This window comes from Alnus glutinosa, chromosome 13 (genome assembly GCF_958979055.1).
Source record: "Alnus glutinosa chromosome 13, dhAlnGlut1.1, whole genome shotgun sequence".
NCBI lineage: Eukaryota > Viridiplantae > Streptophyta > Magnoliopsida > Fagales > Betulaceae > Alnus > Alnus glutinosa.
In genome coordinates, this window is record NC_084898.1 from 7498403 (window position 1) to 7523017 (window position 24615).

At 36.6% G+C, this 24615-nt stretch overlaps 1 protein-coding gene across 1 annotated transcript; it reads left to right on the forward strand.

Annotated features, from left to right (window-relative positions):
* The first annotated feature begins 17009 nt into the window (after positions 1–17009).
* On the forward strand, positions 17010–20517 carry LOC133854528 (disease resistance protein RUN1-like). The gene is made up of 3 exons (XM_062290765.1): positions 17010–17306; positions 17633–18137; positions 19293–20517. The coding sequence occupies exons 1-3, from the start codon at positions 17180–17182 to the stop codon at positions 20467–20469; spliced, it is 1809 nt and encodes a 602-aa protein (XP_062146749.1). The 5' UTR covers positions 17010–17179; the 3' UTR covers positions 20470–20517.
* The last annotated feature ends 4098 nt before the right edge of the window (positions 20518–24615 follow it).

Consider the following 24615-nt stretch of genomic DNA (forward strand, 5'->3'; position numbering starts at 1 on the left):
TATTTACAAATGGTAAAATTATAAGAAAAAATAAATCTAACAAACAAACCTGACTATTTACAAATGCAAATGGACACGAAGGTGGGGATTGAAAAATATTTCTCGTATTGTATCCAATGTTTTGTTATGCCCCGCGCATCTGCTAAGGTTGTGTTTGTTATTTGTTTTATGAACCTTTTTTTGTTAGACATTTACTTGTGCTTGACTCATATCTATGTTGTTAGTATGCTCATCGTGGATGAGTGTTACGTGCGTTATTCGAATTACATATTTTGTTATGTTTAATTTGCAAAATTATGTTAATTTATTCCGCGTTAACTAATTTGCATAACAAATAATCAAGGAGATCGAGGTAAGTTGTATCGTGGTGCTGGACCCACGAGACTCCTTATTTCTAGAACAAATAGAAACTATGTGATAGGCTTTTACAAGTGTCCCCTTGGCAAGGTATGAATTTCTCCTAATTGCAAGCCTCATATGCATTTTACTATTTTTTATGTTATTTATCTCAAACGCATTTGCTGTATTTAACAAATGCAGTGATATGCCTTATTAGGGTTATATTTTGGACATGTTTTGTGGTGTACTAATTGTGGGTTTTACCTATAGAATGTTAACAGTGGTGCGACACTATATCCCTAATAACTTTTTATGTGTTATTGCATAATCATCCATGAGATTTCTATTGGGAAGATGAGTTGCTCCAAAATATGTTAGAACCGGTACATGAGATCGATGCTAAGCGTTTACATGCTCAGAGTCGCGCATCGGGCATGCCATGGACTGTGGGGGGCATTATGCGATGCTGTGCTCGTTTCTTGATTTGTGCCCTGTGTTGCTTTTGAGTGTTCTCTTTTTGTTGATGCTCATGTTTGCTTGAAGTTATTTGGTTCGTATTGCTTGTGGTATGTAATACCACTCTTTGTAATGCGTCTTTTTTACTTTCACCGAATATAAAATTGTAATATTTATTATATTTATAGGATTTGCTACCTGAACTGTTTTGTTTTCAGTACCATTCATGAATTGTAATTTTCATTGCAGCTGATTGACTGCCAATCTATGTTCGGAACTCTTTTTTATTTTATTTTTATATATTATGTGTAACTTTCATTTTCAGAATATCACTATTTTGGTGGGGAAAACAAATATCACCATTGTAAATCTATAATACATAACCAAACCACAAAAACATCCCTCCATCGACTTCTCCATCCTCACGCCAGAATAGGTTTGCTGAACATTTGTGAACAGTGCAACGCCACATGTGGCGTTGCACTGTTCACACATCTATCAATTTTATATGATTATTTCTCTTCTTTCTTTCACTTTCTTCCTCTTTCCCGTCACTTTCTTCCTCTTGCCGGTAGTCTCTTCAGGAATTATAGGCGAGCTCGTCGTCGCTGGCTTGGGAGTTGGAGATCTCGACAGTGACGACTGTCGGATTGCCGAGCTGGTACACGTCCTTGTCCATCTGGAGCTTCAGAGTCGGCCGGAGCTGGAGCGATCTAGTGAGCTCGTCGTTCGTCGTTACTGGCTTGGTGGTTGGAGATCTCAACAGTGCTGGCTAGAGGAACCGACGGAACCCCAGCGGCGGGTCGGTGGAAACCATGGGAAGTTTCTGGTATTTCAATGGAAACCATGGGCCGCCAACAGAGAAGATTCACCGTGGGTTGATTTTGATTTTGATTTTGATTTCCGGTGGGTTTGATTTTGATTTTGATTTCCGGTGGATTGAATTTGATTTTGATTTCCGGTGGGTTTGATTGGTTGATTTTGATTTTGATTTTCGGTGGGTTGATTTTGATTTTCCGGTGGGTTGATATTGATTTTGATCCGGTAGGTTGATATTGATTTTGATCCGGTGGGTTGATATTGATTTTCCGAAGCCAGAGCAAACAGTGCTTAAAAAAGAAGAAGAAGAAAAAGAAGTGATAATTCTGCATTTTCTCTATGTTTTCTCTGTGATAATTCTGCATTTGTTTGATGAAATGGCAGAGGTGATTTCAGGTTTGTGGAGAGGACTGGGCATGAGTTTTTAACAAAAATAATAAAAAAAAATATTAAAAATGATTATTTTAATAAAATAGATAGAAATGTAGATAATCGGATGAATGATAGTTTTAGAGGTGATTATCTAAACTAGTAAAAAGTAGATTTTGGTTATGTAAAATAGATTCAAGTTTAGATGATCCAATGAGAATGCTCTAACGCGATTTATGTAGGAAAGTTCAATCGTTGGTTTATATAATTTTTTTAAATCATGCTAAATTCTAAATACAAAAAAAAAAAAAAAAAAAAAAGAGGAGGAAAAAAAAGAAGAAGGAAATATTATCCCCTCAAACTACTATTAAATTGTCAATGTCTTTCCTCAAACTATCAATTGTGTCAATATCCATCCTCAAATTACCAAAAAATGTCAATGTCCTTCCTAAGACCACAAAAAGTAAAAAATGACCCTAAATTATTTTTCAATAAATGTCCTTATAAATTTCAAAAAAAAAAAAAAAAAAAAAAACTAAAACTAAAAGATAAAATAAAATAAAAAATCGAAGATTAAAAAAAAGGAAGAAAAAAATAAAAAATATTTTTTTAAAAAAATTAAAAACGGAACGTAAAAAAAGAAAATTTATAATAAAAAAACTGAAAATAAAAACTGAAAATTATAAAAACAAACGAAAAAAAAAACACAGTTTTTTATTTTATTTTTTTTTATTTTCACACTATTTTTTTTTAACTCTAATCATTAGTCCACACTAATTTTCATAATTCCAAACACGATTTCAGAATTCTAAATACATTTATTTTACACTCTCAAACATATATTTTAAATATAATTTAAAAAGATATAAATCATTCAAACATTTTTTTTAAATTAATTTTTTCTCAATATTCTCGTAGTAGAATATATTAGAACTTAGATTTAAAAAATTCGAATACCCAAACGAGTCTTAGGTCATTTCCCCATTCCTCAAAGCCGCCCTCTCTCTCTCTCTCTCTCTCTCTCTCTCTCTCTCTCTCTCTCCGACACTTTCTCTTTTCCAGCCGGCCGTCCTTCACCGGTGCCGTCCCTGATGTGAACCAACTAACATAAAATACAAGAAAATGATAGATGAGCTCATTCGAGGGAGTTGTGGCAACTAATGACTACTTCGAGAGAGACTGATCTCTTAAACACAGTAAACTATATTTTACTTAATAAAATTCAACATGCTATTATTTCCTTGGATATAGATGACTATTTAGATATAGATGGAAGAAGAGTGATTGTTGCACACCATAAAGGTGCACACCATTTAGCATTTACACACCTAGACACATTGGTGGAACCCACCATGGGGTCCCACCAATGTGTCTAGGTGTGTAAATAGTGTGCAAACATTATTTTTCTAGATGAAATCCTTACAGATTAGGATTACATCATCTCCACCAACCGGCTCGCATCTCTCTCGTTTGTTCTTCGCAAGCCATAAACTCTCTCTCTCTCTCTTCTTGTTTGAGCGTTCGCATTTAAAATCAATCACAGATCTTAAGACCGAATCGTTCATTAAGAAATCTCTCAAATCCAAGCTTAAGAATTTTTCATCTTCTTTTTCATCCCCTGTTTTGCTTTCGTCTCTGCTCATTCTTTTTATGGTGATTTGGTTTTTCTGATATTTTTTTGTAGGCATTTAGGTTTGAAAATGGCAAGCCACCATGTTGCCATCATTGCTACATTTGTAAGCCAACGACCTACTTCTAAAGTCGCTCATGTTTTTCTATTATGCTTGTATTTTAACATCTATTGTTTCTTTTCCCCTGCACTTTTTGAGGATTTTGTTGGTCTTACACTTTTATATTTCTTGAAAAGATAATGTATTTATGAAATTCCTGCATTCCTCCCCATCTTTCGGCTTCTCGTTTGTTAGATTGATTTTGTTCCTTAATTTGTGATAAAGTATAAGGAAATAAGACAGAAAAATACTTGAGAGTGTAAGAAAAGATGCAGGTTCAGGAAATAAGAATGTTTTATAAGTTAGCATATTTTGGATTGATACATAACTTTGAAAAATGATTTTGTACCTATTTGCTATATCTATATATAATGGATGTTTGGGAGTCGTAATATTTTAGTTTGTAGTAATGTTAATTGATTATTCTTTGGTAGTAAGGCTTCATGTGTTCTCTTATGTCGTTGTTGAGATGGAGAATGATGCGAATTAAACAACATTTACTTCCAAATAGACCGGATTTGCTTCCGAGTTGTGGCTGGCCAAAGTGTTTTCAAAGTCATTTAAAACTTTATTGGTTGATTGGTTGATTGTTTTGATATGCGATTTTTCATGTTTGGATCGATATGCTTTCAAAATTGCGTTCTTGTATATATATTAGGGTTAAATACCTTACACATTCTGTAGTTTAAAACTTTTATTTTTTGCCCCTCAATTTTTCTGTATTTCATAGGTAGTACCTGTGTTATAGGAAAAACAGAGATGGTACCCTCCGTCCAAAACTGACAGATTTCCACGTCAGCAACACGTGGCTGCCATTTTTTTTATTATTATTATTTTGAGTTTTTTTTTTTAAAAAAAAATGTAGGAGTTGCTGCTTTGGGCCACATGAAACATTTTTTCTTTTTTTTTCACTTTGGCCCTTAGGGCTGGCTGAACTACTCCCTGGCCAAATGGGGATGGTTTTGGGCACCCCCATATGGCCCAAAGGGGTGGCCTATATTTTTTTTAAAAAAAAATAAAAAATAAAAGCCTCAAAAAAAAAAAAAAAAAAAAACTAAAAAAAAAAAAAAATTCAGCCATGTGTCTCAATTTTAATGGTGCAACGTGTCGCTTACGTGAAAATCCGTCAGTTTTGAATGGTGGTACCATCTCCGTCTTTTCTCATAGCACATATACCATCTATGAAAAAAAAAAAAAAACTAAGGGAGCAAAAAATAAAAGTTTTAAACCACAGGGAACAAAAATGTATTTAACCTTATATATTAATATTACTTAACAGAGTTCAGGTTTCTTTCTTTGTCCAAGAGCACAACAAAGTAACTGAGTTCTAGACACAATGATTCCTTGCAGTGTGAATATATGTGCCTTTTTTCTTTTTCTTTTTCCGCATGGTGGTTTTTGTAAAATAAAGACAAAGAGATGGATGTTTGTAATATATTAATGGGCCTAATTCACTCTCAAAAGACGCCTGAAGCGAGGAGGGATGCTCATGATTTATAAACTTCTCAAGTTAAAGAGAATCTTAACGATGTGAGACTCTTTAACAGTTTTAATGTGAATTACATGTCTTACTTTGCTTATTGTGTGGTCAATGAGTAGAGTGTATTTGCAAGGAAAAGTTGCAATTTTATGAGTGCAAATCATGTGTGGAGATCACAAATTGCTCCACGCTACGTTGCTTGTAGCATCTAAGTAGTCTTATTATACATGGAAGCTAGCAGAACCTCTAATTAAGAATGATATTTTCTCTTCTTTTTTGTTTTTGCTTTTTAACTCGAGTTTTTTTAATGTGGTGGCAACATACACTTGCTATATATATAACAGTAAAAGAATGTGTAAAATGGTAAAGTCGCAAGGTTTAGATCTGCGATAGGTTACAAAAGATACTTCCAAATTCCAATGCACTGAAATTTATCTTTTCTTCTTTTGTTGAATGTTTGGATGTTTACTTTTGTTGTGAACACAAATTAGAAAGCTCTTGTATTTTTATAGGTTAAGACATTAGATGTATCACTAATATGTAAGAAATTACATGTGTCCCTCAGACACATTTAATTTGTTGTAACGGTTGGAATTTAAATAATTATCATAATGGTAATTATTTAATATAAAGATTAAATATGATTTATTCCACATTAAGTTGTATGAAATCATAACGGTTTAAAACGGTTTTTTATATTAATTTTCTGATTTATTCTTCTTGATGGGAGGAGAATAATCAGCCATCTAATTAATAACGAGGGTCCCTAGCCTACCCATATAAAGAGCCCTGTGTATCCATCTATTGGCACACTTATAGGCACAGGTCAGAAGAACTCTCTAAATTTTGTCTTTTCAGAATACTTAGTATTGCAGAAAATTTCTTCGTTCTTCATCAAGCTTGAACAAAATATGGCTGGAGGTATTTATAATTCCGCTGCTTATTATTTTATAGCATTTTATTTTATATATTATGCTTACATGTGGTATCAAAGCCAGCCTCTATGCCAATTTTGTTCAGCTTTTAGTTTTGGTAATTCTTATTGGTTGAATTGTGCAAATTTCCATGTATCTGTTTATTGATAATTTCACGTACTGTTTTTGTAGTTTTACATGTGTGAAAATCTCTCAATAATTGCACATCGTAAAATATGAACACTGTAAGGCGTGAAAGCATAGATACGGATTTTTTTTATTTACAGTTTTGCCATTGAGAAACTTGCTACACTAACCTGAAACTAAATCTGATCTGCTGCACTAAACCGAAACCCACTACCCTCCACTGGCCGATCTCCTCAGTCCCGGTCATTAAGTGATTTCCGCCGTAGGCGCCGGCCCTCTTCGTGGCCGGCGTCGTACAATAAGGAAGAGGCCGTTGGAAGAGGCCTCTACCGTCACCGGAACTGTCGGCCTTTACGGGCCGCCTGGTTCCTGTGAAAACAATGACCCGCTGAGTCGCCGTTGCTGCCAAGCAGCAGCCCATTGTGGCTGCTGCATAAGGCGGCATCAAGTTGACGGCTGGAGTCCAGTAAAAAAAAAAAAAAAAGGAGAAGAAGATCGGGCGATGCAGACTTGCAGAGGAAAATTTGGGTTTCGAGTTGGGTCTTAAGGTTTTTTCGGGTTAATGGGTTTGGGTATTTGGGTAGGGTTTAAAACCCATTCAGTTTTTGGGTTATAAAGTGGGCCGACCCGAATGGGTCAGCCCAATGAGGTTATCTGACCCAGCCCCAAAAGCCCAACCCATTTATTGTAGCCCATCCAGAATTTAAAATAAATAAATAAATTTGGTTATTGTGGGGTTTAGAACTTGGGTTTCCAAGTGTAAAGGGCCTAAGGTCACTTACTAAACCATTAGGCCATGATATTTATTATGCTTTCATGTTATAAATTTATTTTTGTTATGTTTTATATGTTCAATATTAAAATTTTTGTCTCCTTTATACTTGAACTTAGAAATATAATTATATTGTTTAAATATAATTTGTTTGATGCCTAGACCTAAGAATAATTAACAATACCATACATGCCGGAGTGTTTACAGTAATATCCAAGAATGCAATGTCTAGAAAAATTCTGGCTAAGGAAAGTCTTGGGATTTAAGTGTGTCCATTGTGACCCCCCTCACTTTCTTAGGAACTCACCTGGTTGCACCTTGGAAAATTACTTTTTACCCCATTTAGGTATTGGTTTGTTATATTCTTGGGACTTTTGTGAGCATCTATACAGTTAATAGATGTTAATGAAGTAGTAATTATTATAATATTTTTGGGAGAGCCACAGCATCCCAATTTTAGAATAATAATTACATCAAGGTTATACACATGAACTTCATATAGAAAAATTAACATCGATTATGTAATTAATTCATAAATTTAATTGCTAATCCCCACAGGGAAGTTTTTATTTTTATGACTTAATTAGAATAAGATAATAAATTTAATGTTAAAAATAAAATTTCTCTTAGGCCCACAGGTACGGAGAATTTTATTTATTAATATTTAAATTTATTAGTCTTATTAATAAAGGGTAAATTTCATGCGTGATACAACCTTTGCCCACAGGTAGGTTGAAATTTACTATTTACTATTAAATTAGCATTGGTTAATTTAAAATAAAGTTTCATAGCATTAAAATTTTTCCTTGATTATTGCAGCTATTTCTACTACTGCTATTCTAGAAAGTATTGTTCCAATGCTTAATGGGAACAATTTTTCTGAGTGGAAAGAAAATTTACTCTTCTATTTGGGGTGTTTAGAACTTGATTTGGCGCTCTGTGAGGACGAACCACCTACCCTCACGGATACTAGTACGCCATTAGAAGTTACGAAGCATGAGAGGTGGGAGCGACCTAATCACCTAAGTCTCATGTTTATGAAGTCTCACGTAACTAAGGGCATTAGGGGTTCTATCTCTGAATGCAAAAAGGCAACAGAGTTCATGCGGGTTGTTGAAGAACAATTTGTAAGTTCCGATAAGGCATTGGCAAGCACCCTAATGAAGAAACTCTCAAGCAAAACCTTTGACAGATCCAGAAGTGTGCGATAGCACATTTTGGAAATGAGGGACATGGCAGCTCAACTGAAGTCCCTAGAGGTTGATATTTCTGATTCCTTCTTAGTTCATTTCATCTTGAACTCACTCCTGACTGAGTACTCTCCTTTTAAGATATCCTATAACACACATAAGGATAAATGGCCAGTGAATGAACTTCTGACCATGTGTGTTCAGGAGGAGGAAAGGCTAAAGTAGGAGAAACCACAGAGTGTTCACTTTGTGGCTACTCATGATAAGGGAAAGAGTAAAAGAGGCAAAAGTGCCCCACATCTCAAGAAAGATAACAAGTTGTCAATAAAAAAAAAATGACAATAAGGATACTTGTTTCTTCTGCAAGAAAGGGGAGAATATGAAGAAGGATTGCCAAAAGTACAAAAGATGGCTTGAAAAGAAAGGTAATATCATATCTCTAGTATGTCATGAATCTTTTTTTGTTGAGGCTCCTTGTAATACATGGTGGATTGATTCTAGTTCTATAATCCATATTGTTAATACAATGCAGGGTTTTCTCAACACAAGGAAACCGGCAAGCAATAAGCAACGGGTCTATTCCGGAAATAAGTTGTTTTCTCATGTGGAAGCGGTCGGGACATTTAGATTAATTTTGAAAACTGGTTATATTTTAGATTTGGAAAATGTATTTTTTATTCCGTGTTTCTCTAGAAACTTAATTTCGGTTTCTAAACTGGATGTTATTGGTTTTAGTTTTTGGTTTATAAACTCTACCTTTAGTATTTTTAAAGGTGAAAATTTTATCGGTGGTGGAACCAAAATTGATGGTTTATTCAAAATTGATCTAGATCCCGACTTTGAAAACAATCATTTATCATTGCATTCTAGTGTTGGCATAAAAAGGAGCCTTGTGAATGAAAACTCCGCTTTGTTATGGCATAGGAGATTGGGACATATCTCCATAGAGAGAATCAAAAGATTAGTAAATGATGGAGTCTTAAAAACTCTTGATTTTACTGATTTTGGTACTTGTGTGGATTGCATAAAGGTAAAGCAAACCAACAAGACCACTAAAGGTGCCAGAAGGAGTTCTGAGATTCTTGAAATCATATATACAGATATCTGTGGACATTTTCCTACTCCCTGCCTAAATGGTCAAAGATATTTTATATCTTTTATTGATGACCATACACGGTATATGTATCTCTACTTTCTAAATGATAAGGTTGAAGCACTCAATGCTTTCAAGACCTATAAGGTAGAAGTATAGAAACAAAAGGAAAAGAAAATCAAGATCGTAAGATCTGATATAGGCGGAGAGTACTATGGAAGGTACACAGAAAATGGACAAATGATAGGTCCATTTGCGTAATTTCTTGAAGAAGAAGGCGTTGTTGCTCAATACACAATGCCTGGCACACCACAACAAAATGGTGTTGCAGAAAGAAGAAATCGCATACTTATGGACATGGTAAGGAGCATGCTCAGTAATTCTGAGTTACCTTTATTTCTATGGAGTGAAGCCTTAAAAACTGATGTGTATGTATTAAACCGGGTACCATCCAAGGCTGTCCCTAAGACACCTTTTGAATTATGGAATGGATGGAAACCAAGTTTAAATCACTTACACATATGTGGTTGTCCTGCTGAAGTGAGGATTTATAATCCGAATATAAAGAAGTTAGACCCAAGGACAACCAGCGGTCATTTTATTGGCTATGCAGTCAACTCCAAAGGATTTAGGTTCTATTGTCCTTCTAATAATACTAGAATTGTTGAGTCTATGAATGCAAAATTCGTAGAAGATCTTGAACATAGTGGGAGTGCTTAGAGGAAGCACAAGAGTTGACTGATGCTCCTTTATCTAAAGGACGTTTGATTATGTTTAAGGAAATCCAAACAGATTGCCTTGAACGACAATCAATTTCAGAACAGTCAACTCATGAGGAACAAGTTCATATTGAACCTACTCAACCCCCTCAAAATGAGGAGGAAGTAGGATTAAGAAGATCTTCTAGAATAATTAGACCAGCAATCTCTAGTGATTATATTGTATACCTCCAAGAATCTGATTTTGATGTTGGGCCTAAGGATGATCCAAATTCATTTTCACAAGCCATGAGTGGGGAACACTCCACATTATGGTTAAATGCCATGAAGGAAGAAATGGAATCCATGGCTAAAAATCAAGTATGGGATCTTGTTGACTTACCAGAGAAAGCTGTAGCCATAGGCTGCAAATGGGTTTACAAAACCAAAAGGGATGCTTCTGGTAATGTTGAACGATATAAAGCTAGACTTGTGGCCAAGGGTTTCACACAAAAGGAAGGTATTGATTATCATGAAACCTTATCTCCAGTATCCAAGAAGGATTCAATTAGGATAATCATGGCATTAGTAGCTCATTTTGATCTAGAGCTACATCAAATGGATGTGAAAACAGCTTTTTTTGAATGGAGATCTTGAAGAAGAGGTTTACATAAAACAACCTGAAGGTTTTGATGATAACACTCAGAAAGTTTGCAAACTAAATCTATTTATGGACTAAAACAAGCCTCCCGTCAATGGTATATTAAATTTCACAAAGTTATTACCTCATTTGGTTTTATTGAGAACTTTGTTGATCAATGTATATACCTTAAGGTCAGTGGGAGTAAAGTCATATTTTAGTCCTATATGTAGATGATATTTTACTTACAAGTAATGATTTAGGTTTGCTGCATGAAACCAAATAGTTTCTTTCTCAAAATTTTGAAATGAAGGATTTGGGTGAAGCCTCTTATGTCATTGGCATAGAGATTCACAGAGACAGAAAACAGAAAATATTAAAACTGTCTCAAAAGGCCTATATTGAAAAAGTTTTAGAAAGATTCAGAATGAAGAACTGTTCGGCTTCTGTAGCACCTATCATTAAAGGAGACAAATTCAGTAATGATCAATGTCCCCGAAATGCATTGGAACAGGAGCAGATGAAGAACATTCCATATGCATCTGCAATTGGCAGTCTATTGTATGCACAAGTTTGCAGTAGACCTGACATTGCGATAGCAGTTGGAATGTTGGGTCGATATCAAAGTAACCCAGGAATGGAATATTGGAAAGCTGCAAAGAAAGTCATGCGGTATTTGCAAGGAACAAAGGACTAAGATTTGACATTCAGACACACTGACCATTTAGAGGTGGTTGGGTATTCAGATTCAGATTTTGCTGGATATGTAGATAGTAGAAAATCTACTTCAGGGTATATCTTTCTCTTGGCTGGAGGGGCTATATCCTAGAGAAGTAACAAACAAACTATAGTTGCTACATCTACAATGGAAGCAGAATTTGTTGCGTGCTATGAAGCCACTACACAGGCGCTATGGTTAAGAAATTTTGTTAGTGGTCTCAAAATTGTCGATTCTATAGCGAGACCAATCAAGATCTTCTGCCATAATCGTGCTACCATATTCTTTTCTAAGAATAATAAAAGTGGAAGCAGAAGTAAGCATATCGACATCAAGTATCTTCGTGTGAGAGAGAACATCAAAAGGAATGAAGTGCTCGTTGAGCATATCAGTACTGAATTGATGATTGCGGATCCTATGACTAAAGGTTTACCGGTAAAGCTGTTTAAAAGTCGTGTGGAGCATATGAGACTCATTGATTCATTTTGTACGTAGTTCTTTCTAATTTGTCTATAGACATCAAGTTATTTTTAATAAAGTTTGTGCACATTTGTTATATTATCTATGGGGATAAAATTAACGTTGGTCCCGAATAACTTATAGGAAGTTTATTCATAAAGTTTGATTGCCCATATAGTGCTCATTTATGGAATATTTTATATGTAATACATGGAAGGGATGACTTATTATATAAAGTTTTACCGCCATGATTCATGTGTAGTATTCCTTATGTGAGTGGGAGGATTTCATAAATGGTTGGAATAAATAAAGTAATAATCATATTGAAGAACCGGACATCTAGGAAATTATATGTGTCATAAGGGCCAAGTGGGAGAATGTAAGAAATTACATATGTGTCCCTCAAACACATTTAATTCGTTGTAACGGTTGGAATTTAAATAATTATCATAACGGTAATTATTTAATATAAAGATTAAATATGATTTATTCCACATTAAGTTGTATGAAATCATAACGGTTTAAAACGGTTTTTTATATTAATTTTCTGATTTATTCTTCTTGATGGGAGGAGAATAATCAGCCATCTAATTAATAACGAGGGTCCCTAGCCTACCTATATAAAGAGCCATGTGTATCCATTTATTGGCACACTTATAGGCACAGGCCAGAAGAACTCTCTAAATTTTGTCTTTTCAGAATACTTAGTATTGCAGAAAATTTCTTCGTTCTTCATCAAGCTTGAACAAAATATGGCTGGAGGTATTTATAATTCCGCTGCTTATTATTTTATAGCATTTTATTTTATATATTATGCTTACATAATAGTCTAATATAATTTTATCTCTTTCTTGCAAACCACCTAAGGATGTTTTACTCTTTAGGGGTGTTGTACAGGACTCGATCAACCCGCCCTAACCCGATGCAACTGCCCAGCCCCTAATTTGATACTAACTGCGTTCTTCATGCGGTTTTTGGGTCGAGTTTTCATTTCCCTCCATGGTACGGTGCGGGGTACGGGTGGGGTATTTGAAAAATACCAGGGACCCACCCCACCCCACCCCACCTAAATTATATATATATATATGTTAATACTTAAAAACGAGAAACCCTAACCCTAGCGCCACACGCCCGCACTCCCCCTCCCTTTCATTTTTTCCTACTTCCTAGTGCCGCACCCTGCACCCCTTCGCCTCTCCTTCTTCTTCTTCACAATTTCCTACATCTGCTCCAATGGTGCTCCAGATCTGGGTTGACGAGGAGGCCAGGAAGATTGTTGACGCTCACTTCAAGACCTTCGGTTGTGGATCCACGAATCGCCATTGTGTCCTCTATGATAGGTTGGTGTTTCTCTGAATCTCAGTTGCTATAAGTCCTTTATGATTTGGTTGGTGTTTCTCATTGATTTGTTTGGGATTTGTTTGGTTGCTTGGTTTCTCATGCTTCTAGACTTCTAGGTATTGAATGAATCTGGCTTTGCTAGCTTTCTAGGTATTGAATCTGGCTTTGGTTTGATGGTTTCTCATGTTTTGGCCTGAATCGGGGACAATCCGCACAACCCACACAATCTGCCCCGCACCACCCCCGCACCACATGGATACCAGTGATTTTCAGCGGGTTACGAGTGTGAATTTGTGAACCCACAGGGATGCGGGGCGAAGCCAAAAAGGCGGAAAATCACCCCGTGCCCGCCCCTAGTATTTTGTGTATGTGCACTGTGGCAACTGTTATATTGGTATATATATATATATATATATCTTCGGAGTAATGCTACTTATCACCCTTGTGCCACCCCTTGTGTCCCCCTCAAAATTGATGTGGTTCTTAAAATCATTATTGAATTTATGATAGATCACTATGCATGGGTTTTGATCCAAATGTGATTTTAAAATCCACATCAATTTTTAGGAGACACAAGGGTGACAAGTAGCATTACTCATATCTCCGGCATCCATTACAGAATTTTTTATTTTTTAATCTAGAGAGTCCTGTAATGCGTTGTTTTTATGCGCCTCTCCTTAGGCCTTGTTGAGTGGCAATGTTGAAGATGAAGACATACAACCATCGTTTTTAGTGAAAGAAATTAAGAAATGTAGGAATGTTTTCCTTAATTCAATCAACTGAAGTTTACATCATTATATACATGTTTGCTTAAAAGCATAATAAGAAATAAATCAAATTACATAATGAAGGCACAGATCTTTCTATCTTGGTCTAATTGCATCAGTGAGTATATTTGGAGAGTAAGGCATGCTGTCATTGCCTAATAGTGGTGAGGAGGATCTTGTAGATTTGTCTTGAGTGCCAAGGGTCTGCATGTTTCCATAAGCTGCAGGATATTGCCATATTCTGTCGACTGGGTTCTTTCCATAGGTTGCTTGATGCTTGTCTTGGAGAGCACTCATTCCAAAGTGATTTGCGGGATATGGTATTGTAGACTTGGTGGCTGCAATGCCTGATTTGGTGGCCTCAGTATCTCCTGATTTGGTGACTGTATCCTTTCCAGAATTAATGCTAATCGCTTTTGATTTGATGGTTGCAATATTGGCAAGGTGTTGAGCTGGCAAGTCGGCTGAGGCTGCATGTGTGGAAACTGTATCATCAGTATGCTTAACATTTAGATATTGTGAATAATGTTTCTTTTACTTGCTGTTTTGAGATTTGGTATTGGTTATGTTATGAAAGTGTATATCTTTTTTCTTATTCAGGATGATGGGGGTCCAGAGAAAGAAATAGAAGTAGCATCTTATGGAGATTATGATAGATTGCTTACTGAATTTTCATGTCTTGTGAATTTTCAGTTGTAATTTTTTGAAGAGAAATATGGTTTCTTGGTTTTGGGGCATCATGTGTATTTCTTCTTAGAATTTTAATTCCTAAACTTGTTGCATTTGGCTCAAATCATTCCCATGACTAGTAGTTCTGATGGCTCTTTTTTATTTGATTTGTCAATTAACTTGGTAGTTCTTAGTACTCTTGAACATTGCAGTGGACTACTTTCCCAACTTCTTGAACCTCTCAAATCATCAACAGACTTATCAAATCTTTCAAATAATAGTTAAGATGCAGATACATGTTCCCTTACATCCAATACTTCTATTCCACTTGGAACTAGTATCAAATTTTTAATTAACATTTCCAATATCTTGCAAACTTTCCAATGTTTATCAGTCGGTCTTATCTGTGTAATTCCTCAACCCAAAATGTTTCATCATAATTACATCAAAATGCATTTATATTGGAACAAGTATATACAATAAGTGTCATCTAGTCTCGATATATACAACAAGTATATACATTAGATGCATTTCAAAGTGCCTTGATCCACCGCAAAGCCTACACCTCTCAGGGTCTCCTTAATTTGCTATTCTGTTGTAGCCAAAAGTGACTTCCAACTATTCACTTTTGTGTGAATGTGTCCTACAAAGAAGATAATTGTCAAGTATCCAATAATTAGAAAACATATTAGATCAATAGAACAAATTTAACTAATGTGGTACCAAACAAGAACTCTGAAATATAACTTACTCTATAAGCAGGTCCAATGGTTTATATGGTGTTTTCTTGAAGTCTTGACAGCAATGAAAGTTTATTAATAAGAAACCAATATAAATTTACACCAACAAATTAGTGAAAATTTGAATAGATCAACATATTTTGAAAGCATCTTTCAATAATATATGCGTACAAGGTTATTTTAACTAAAGCAAGGGCATAAACAAGGTTAATATTCCTGCTTTCATATTCAATTTCGCCACCAAATGCATTAGAGTAACATTTTCTCTTCCCAGTTCTACCTGTCATAAGCTAAATCTCAGCCAAGATATCTATTGACTAACCTATAGTATTGGCTAGTTTTCCCAATCGTTTTCAAGAAATTTTTTTTGTTGTTCTTGGGTACTAATAAAACTTTTGTCTCAGCTCTTAGATCCATGTTAACAGGGTCAGGACTTTTTGTGTGGAGGGTCCGAACTTACATAAATAAATAAAAACATAAATGTATATAATCTCTCTATATGTGTGCGCACATATTTATGTAAACAAAAACAAAAATGTCTCAAATTTAAATTTATAATAAGTAATGAGTCATAATGTATAAAAACATATATTACATGTCATAAAACATTCTACCATAATGTAAGAGTAGAAAATATGTCATATGAAAAAAAAAAAAAAAAAAAAAAAAATGTATTCTATTTGTTGCTTTAAGAGATAAGTTGTGTAGTTAGCTTGATGGTAAATGGTCATCTTTGATGCACAAGGTCAATCCTTGAGAACTGCAATCATGTATTAAAGTTTTATTAGTTTTTGAACCAATTCTCTCTTGTTCAATAAAAAATCACTTAATCATGGGGCTACTAAACACTACTTACTAGTTAATGATCTAAAACTATTTATAATAGACGGGCCAGAATATAAAAAATAATATTTTAATAAACGTTTCAAAAAAATTTGGCTGCCGGAACATAACCCAAGGGTGGCTGTAGCTCCCAAGCATGTTAACATTTCTTTGGTTTATGACTTAATTGGTGGTTGAAGGGGAGGAGAGTCGGGAGACCTAGCAAAAGAAAAAAGTTGCAACTTACAAAGAGTTAAAGAACACAATTTACAATGATATCTTTTTTTCTTTTTTTTTTCTTTTTTTAAGTAATTTACAATGATATCTTGAACTCATTGATCAGTTTATATAAAAAATTGCAGTTAAACCATAAATTAATAGAATAAAATGATGTATTTCATATGCAATAATTGCATTATCACTGCTTATTCACATGTACACAAGTGGCACAACGATAAAGATGCTTTGTAATTATTAATTAATTGGTGCTTCCATGTATAATAAGACTACTACATGCTACAAGCAGCGTGGCGTTTTTTCACTGGTTTAATGAACATGCTGAGGCTCACGCATGCCAGGTAAAGCAATTGCTCTCTGACGCATCAGGTGAAGGATGCGTGGAATTTGGCAAGGATCTCACGCGGCTGGAAAAGAAGGGAACAAATCTGGTGCAGGCATGCAGACGATAAGCTCGGTCAGTGGTATTAATTGTTTTCAACAACAACCGATTGATCAGACATTTATTTATCCAACGGTTGGTTTTTGCCACTCACCTTAACATTTTGTAAGCACAACACACACAAGCCAGGTGAAATGTCCTAAGCCACGTGGCCTTCAATCAAAAGTCGCTGAGCCCTGGTTTGAAGGACCCTTGTCTTGTTCTTCGCATAGTCACCCTGCGTTGCTTCCCATCCAACATCCTCAATCTAAAACGTCTTCTTCACCACAGGACCATAGGCACGCGTAACATAATCTCTTTCTCTCTCTCTCTCTCTCTCTGTGTCACTCAAACACCCATGGATCGGCAGGAGAGCCAAGCAACCAGCAGTGCGAGACCATGCTTGAAGCGGAAGCAGGATCCAGAATTTGAAGGCCAAAACCAGGCTCGCAAGATTCTCGTCGTCGAAGACCCAAACAGAGACGGTACTGTTTTCGCCGCACTCACACATCAAATATATATATATATATCGACAAGTGGTCAAATATTTTCTAATGCTTTACTATTATTATTATTTTTAGGATTGAGATTATTTTTTGTTTGAGCGGGTATAATGGCAATTTGATAGAGTAATTATTTGGCATACTGGCTTGATCTCGATGTAGATGCTCCCATAAAACAGGAGTCGTCTTCATCTTCAAATTCTCAGGGAGAGAGAGAAACAGAGAGACCCGTTTCAGTGACTGAAAGATGAAAATAATAATAAAAATAATTTTCACTTTCACTTCACCGAATTTGTCTCATTTTTCAGTGCAATCAAACTCAACCGCCACAAGTGCCTCCTTTTCCAGACCCCATTGGAATTATGACGTCTTCCTAAGTTTTAGAGGTAAAGATACCCGCAAGAACTTCACCGATCACCTCTACTCCGCTTTGGCACGAGTCGGAATTCGTACCTTTCGAGATGACGAGGAGCTTCGAAGAGGAAAGACCATCTCTACTGAGCTACTCAATGCAATTCGTGGATCGAGAATTTCCATTGTGGTATTGTCCAAAGGCTATGCTTCTTCTCGGTGGTGCCTTGATGAACTTGTGGAGATCGTGCATTGTAGGAATACCACAGGCCACACTCTTCTTCCTTTATTTTATCACGTGAACCCCTCTGATGTCCGAAGACAAGCGGGAACTTTTGCTGAAGCGTTTGCTAAGCATGAAGAGCGGTTTCAGACCGATATGGACAGGGTGCGAAGGTGGAGAGTAGCTCTTACTGAGGCCGCAAATTGTTCTGGCTGGAATCTCTCGAGTCTTGCAAATGGGTATTATGCTGCTGTCTCTTTTGCTTTTTCATGCTTTTTTTTTTTTTTTTTTTAATATGTTTTTGTCCTTTTCTTTTCTTTTAAATTTATGTAAAAATTGATAAAAATTAATGATAAGCTAAAATGGCTTGGCAAAAATTAGTTTTTAAGTTGAATTAGTTGATTGTTCTCTGGTCCATGCCTACTCTACTAGTATATAAGGATAATGCCATTTAGAGAGAAATTTTGATTCAAGAATTATGAAGTCTATACCTTTCAAATAAGGGGGGGGAAAAAAAAAAATCATATTTGTCCTAGTTTTCGTTTGATTTTGATTTAATCATTGAATTTTCAATTTCAATAATAAGGTACTTAGGTTTTGTTCAAGTTTTAAATAGGTCACTCTATTATTTTATTGTTAAATTAATGATTTATCATTTGTCACGTATATCTCATTTGACTTATCAATGTCCATGTCAACAGCCTAACATCAATATCACATCATTAGGTGCCACGTCATTGATACAAAGAAAAACAAAACACCTTTTGAAATCCATTTGTCCTTTAGCATCTTCACTATTGTTACAGCTGGTGGAGTATGCATCACTTGGTTTCCCAATTAACTCCAATTCCACTCACAGAATCCATCGAGAGTACAACAAATAGCAACAACAGGGCAACAAGAAGCCCAAAAATCTATATTGTATTTAGATTGTATTTGAGTAGGGAGACGAAACATGTTAGCTTGGACTGCTATATATGAAGGCTAAAAAGAAATTGATAAAATTGTTAAAATTGGAAAGACTAAATGAAAATAAGATGAAAACTTAGGACTAAATATAATTTTTTCCTTTCAATAAATTGTCGCGCACACACACGTGAGAGGAATGATATTGTAACCATACGTTGCATGAAATAGTTAATGGCTACTGTTTTTTTTTTTTAAAAAAAAAAAAAAAAAAAAAGGTCTTGTGGAGAAGATCGTACGCCATGACATATTAAAAAAAAAAAATTATTAATAAATTTGATAGAACTTACTCGCTTGCCATGACATATTAGCCTCAAGTAATTGAGATGACAACATCCTTTTGATGCTCATGACTCATAACTTTCTTTTTTCTTTTTCTTTCTTTGTGCTTATTTTATTGGTTTATTTTCTTTTGATATAATAATCAGGTATGAATCAAGCTTCATTGAGAAGATTGTTGCACAAGTTTCCTGTGAAGTGGAACCCATTGGCTTGAATGTTGCTAGACACCCAATAGGAATAAATTGTCGTGTTGATCAGGTTAAAGATTTATTAAATCTTGGAACAAGTGACGTTCGCATTATAGGCATTTATGGGATGGGTGGAATAGGTAAAACAACCATCACAAAAGCTGTCTATAACCAAATATGTTATGGGTTTGAAGGAAGTAGTTGTCTTTTAAACATTAAAGAAATTTCAGAACAGCCTAATGGTTTAGTTCGATTACAAGAACAACTTCTTTATGATATATTAAAAATGAAGAATTTGAAGATTGACAGTGTTGATCGAGGAATCAGTTTGATTGAGAAAAGAATTCATGGAAAAAGAGTTCTTGTTGTTCTTGATGACGTGGATAACATTAAGCAATTACACGCATTAGTCGGAAACTCAAAATGGTTTGGTCCGGGAAGTAGAGTCATTGCAACAACTAGAGATGAAGATATGCTAATTAAACTTGACGTACATGGAAAATATAAGGTTGAAGAATTGGGAGAGGAAGAGTCTCTTCAACTTTTCAATTTGAACGCCTTCGGCATGCGTCATGTAAAAGAAGATTTCTTGGAGCTTTCAATTGGTGCAATGAAGTATTGCAGAGGACTTCCATTAGCTCTTGAAGTTTTGGGTTCTTTTTTATTAGGAAGAAGTGTTGGTGAATGGAAAAGCAAATTGGAAAAATTACAAAAAATTCCTCATCACCAAATTCAAGAAATACTTAGAATAAGTTTAAAATCACTAGATGATAGTACAATGGATGTATTTCTTGATATTGCATGTTTCTTTGTCGGTATGGATAAAGAATATGTCATCAATATACTTAATGCATGTGGTTTCTTTTCAGTTATTGGTATCAATATTCTCACTCAGAGATCCCTAGTGACAATTGATTACGGAAATAAGTTGAGGATGCATGATCTTATTCGAGATATGGGAAGGGAGATTATTCGTGAAAAGTCACCCAATTTGCCAGGAAAACGTAGTAGGTTGTGGTTTCGCGAGGATGTCTTAAATGTATTACGCAGGCATACGGTAAGAGGCATATTCATTTATATGTATGAACGAATGCACTTACACAGTCACATAATGTCTTATGTAGGTATATATTAGCATTTTGCCTTTTGGCCAAGCGTGCATCATAGTCAAATAATATATTAATATGACTTGTAATTGAATAAATTTGTTGATACAGTTTCCGATATGGTGTGAATCTGCACGTTTCTTTGATGTTCTTCACGCTTCTCAATAACTCTGCAAAACAACAAAACCTAGGGACCCTTCCGGGGGTCCCGCTCCGATGCCTAAGTTAGCTTCTGTGAGAAAATAATGTTCTATGCATAAAATTGAGTCTTAGTTTATACCTGGGGTATGGGCCTATTTATAGGCATAGAGGTGGAGTCAAACCTGGATTAGGACTCCTGCTCCTTGTTGATCTAGAACTGCTGTCCGAGTTCTAATTGGACTTCAATCCTTTACTAGACTTCTAATTGGATATCTTCTTAGACTTCCAATCTGATATCTTCTTAGACTTCCAATCTGATATCTTCTTAGACTTCTGATCTGATATCTTCTTAGACTTCTGATCTGATATCTGTTTGGACTTTATTAGACTTTTGAATCTCCTCTTTGGATCGGGTTGAGTGGGATTTATCCCCAACAGTTACCCCCCAATTCCCTTATCCAAAGCTTGCTTGAATAATGGGAATTCCATGTCTAAGGAAACCCGATCTTTGTCTCCTTCTGAAAACCTGCTAACCTGCAAAACCTGAGGGTTAAATCTTACCCTCCATTACCTTCTTGTTTTTCCTTAGGGTTTTCTCCCTGTCTCTTGAAAAATCTGCAAAACCCGAGGGTTAAATCTGACCCCCCGAGAAGTTTCTTCTTGCTTTCGGTTAGGACTGATCCGAGACTCTCGGTTAGGACTGATCCGAGAGTTTTCTTCTTGGTCTCGGCTAGGACTGATCCGAGACTCTCGGCTAGGACTGATCCGAGAAGTTTTTCTTGCTCTCAGCTAGGACTGATCCGAGAGGCTCCTTCTCGGCTAGGATTGATCCGAGAAGTTTTTCTTGCTCTCGGCTAGGACTGATCCGAGAGGCTCCTTCTCGGTTAGGACTGATCCGAGAAGTTTTTTTTACTCTCGGCTAGGACTGATCCGAGAGGCTCCTTCTCGGCTAGGACTGATCCGAGAAGTTTTTTTTTTGCTCTCGGCTAGGACTGATCCGAGAGGCTCCTTCTCGGCTAGGACTGATCCGAGAAGTTTTTCTTGCTCTCGGCTAGGACTGATCCGAGAGGCTCCTTCTCGGCTAGGACTGATCCGAGAAGTTTTTTCTTGCTCTCGGCTAGGACTAATCCGAGAGGCTCCTTCTCGACTAGGACTGATCCGAGAAGTTGTTCTTGCTCTCGGCTAGGACTGATCCGAGAGGCTCCTTCTCGGCTAGGACTGATCCGAGAAGTTTTTTTTCTTGTACTCGGCTAGGACTGATCCGAGACTCTCGGCTAGGACTGATCCGAGAGTTTTTGCCTGCAAAAGAAACAACATCAACGGGTTCCTGGTCCCTAGACCGGGAACACTCCGATGCTTAAGTCAGCTTTATTCATTTATTCTGAAAATACTTATTCCCAAAATCTGGGGAATTTTCTGTCTAGTCTGAATTAAAAATAAAAGTCTAGTTCTTTGCAAATATAAATGCTAAAAAATAAAAGCAAGCCTGAAATTCCCGAGAGTCCTTTTTATGGGATCACGGGCAGATACTGCTGTTGCCTCGGCTCTCTATGCCTAGGGCTTCTGCTTCCTCGGTCCTCTCTTCTTTCTATGTCATCTCGGGGAGCATTCCCTTGATGCCTTTCGTCTAGCTGAGGACGGTCTCAGGGATAGTAATCCCGTGGCTGTTGATCTCAGGGTTGATAGTCCTGATGATTCCGAGGCCTGTTATTTCCTTGATGGTTCCGTCGCTCTCCCAAGAACCGAACCAGCTTGCCATTCTTTATGAATTCTTCTATTAACAACCTTAGGGTTACGCACCCCTCGGTGTGATGACCTGCTTGTTTATGGAAATCACAATACTTCCCTGCATTCCTATAAGGAGGATTACCTGGTATCTTTTGCGGTTCCCGAAACGCCGGATCTCTCTTGATCTCCATGAGGACTTCTGATATCTCGGCATTGAAAGGTGTAAAGTTGTAATCTTTGAACTTCTTTACCTGCCTCTGCTCTTCCCCGTCAGCTTTTCTGAATTCTTTCCTTTTCTTTTCTGGGGCTGTCTCTCGGGGTAGTCTAGAACTGGCCATAGACTTCAGCGTCTCTTCCTGGTTAATGAATTCTTCTACCTTATCCATGAGGCCCTGCAAGGTATTCGGTTGCTTCCGGATCAACTTTTTCATCAAAGGCTCCTCGGGTGAAATTCCCTGATAAATGGCAGCAAAAATCATATCCTCGGTCGGATCTTCGACTGTAGCCTTCTCTCGGTTGAACCGAGCCATAAACTCCTTAAGACTCTCATTGCCCTGCTGGTGCAATGATAGCAAATATCCAGAAGGCTTCTTCCTTGTCCGGAAAGCCAAGAACTCCGTTAGGAATATCTTGGACAATTCCTTGAACTGATCAACGGAATTCGGGGGCAGCTTCCTGAACCAGTCTCGGGCATTCCCCGAAAGAGTAAGAGGGAAGGCCCGACATGCTACTTCATCGGGTGTCCCGTGAAGGTCTAGATGAGCTTTGAAATTCTCTAGGTGATCCAAGGGATCTCTGTCTCCTGCATAACTTAGAATTTGGGGTACCTTAAACTTATCGGGAAGCTGATAGTCTGCCACCCGTCTGGTGAAGGGTGAGTCTGTACCCATTAGGAGCTTGTCCACCATTACGGATCTGCCTTTGTCCTTTCTTTCCATCTCCATGTCCGTGCACCTTCTCTCCAGCTCGGCAATAATTCTGCTCAGATCTCCTTGGCGGTCATCCTCCCTCCGAGGATTAATGTTGCTATTGTGATCTTCTTCCTCACGCTCATCCCTGTTCATCTCTTGGTTGGGCTGTCTCGTCCTCATGCGTAACAATTCTGCATTTAAGTCTTCAATCTGGGCTTCCAACGCTGCTATGCGATCTTGATCTCCACCCCCCAGGGGAGGATTCGGTGGAGGCTGCAAATTATTCTGAATAGCCGGTTCCTGTGGGGCCACGGGCTGTCGATTGGTCTGGCTTCCGGAACGTGTGTTCATCACCATGCTGGATCTTCTTTTTCTTTTATGAGGAACGAATAATCGTTTCCCACAGACGGCGCCAAACTGTTGATACAGTTTCCGATATGGTGTGAATCTGCACGTTTCTTTGATGTTCTTCACGCTTCTCAATAACTCTGCAAAACAACAAAACCTAGGGACCCTTCCGGGGGTCCCGCTCCGATGCCTAAGTTAGCTTCTGTGAGAAAATAATGCTCTATGCATAAAATTGAGTCTTAGTTTATACCTGGGGTATGGGCCTATTTATAGGCATAGAGGTGGAGTCAAACCTGGATTAGGACTCCTGCTCCTTGTTGATCTAGAACTGCTGTCCGAGTTCTAATTGGACTTCAATCCTTTACTAGACTTCTAATTGGATATCTTCTTAGACTTCCAATCTGATATCTTCTTAGACTTCTGATCTGATATCTTCTTAGACTTCTGATCTGATATCTGTTTGGACTTTATTAGACTTTTGAATCTCCTCTTTGGATCGGGTTGAGTGGGATTTATCCCCAACAGTTACCCCCCAATTCCCTTATTCAAAGCTTGCTTGGTGTTGTATTCTATATATAGACCATATAGTTACAATGATAAGTATGAGCCACAAAGTTACAACGACTACCAATGATAAAATGATAAGAAGAAATAAATCTACCTGTTTACAATGACTAAGGATATGTTTGGATTTGTGATTTTAAAAAGTGCAATTTGAAAATGTGAATTTTAAAAACGTAGTTAAGCGTTTGGCAAAATCGTAATTTGACCTTTAAAATTATGTATTTTCAAAAAAAACATCTCATTACTTGTGATTTAAAAAAGCAAATTATTTTTCATTTTTAAATCAAAATTTTTAAAAAATATAATTTTCAAACGATTTATTTTCAAGAATTTAATTTAAAATCGTACATTTTATCTTTGAAATCGCAGTCTCAACGATTTTGGGGTCATCAGATGAGTTGTGGATTATATCTAGAACATATCGACTGTAGATGGATGCTGATCACCAGAGGAAACAGAATAGGTGTCAAGCACTTGGGAGTC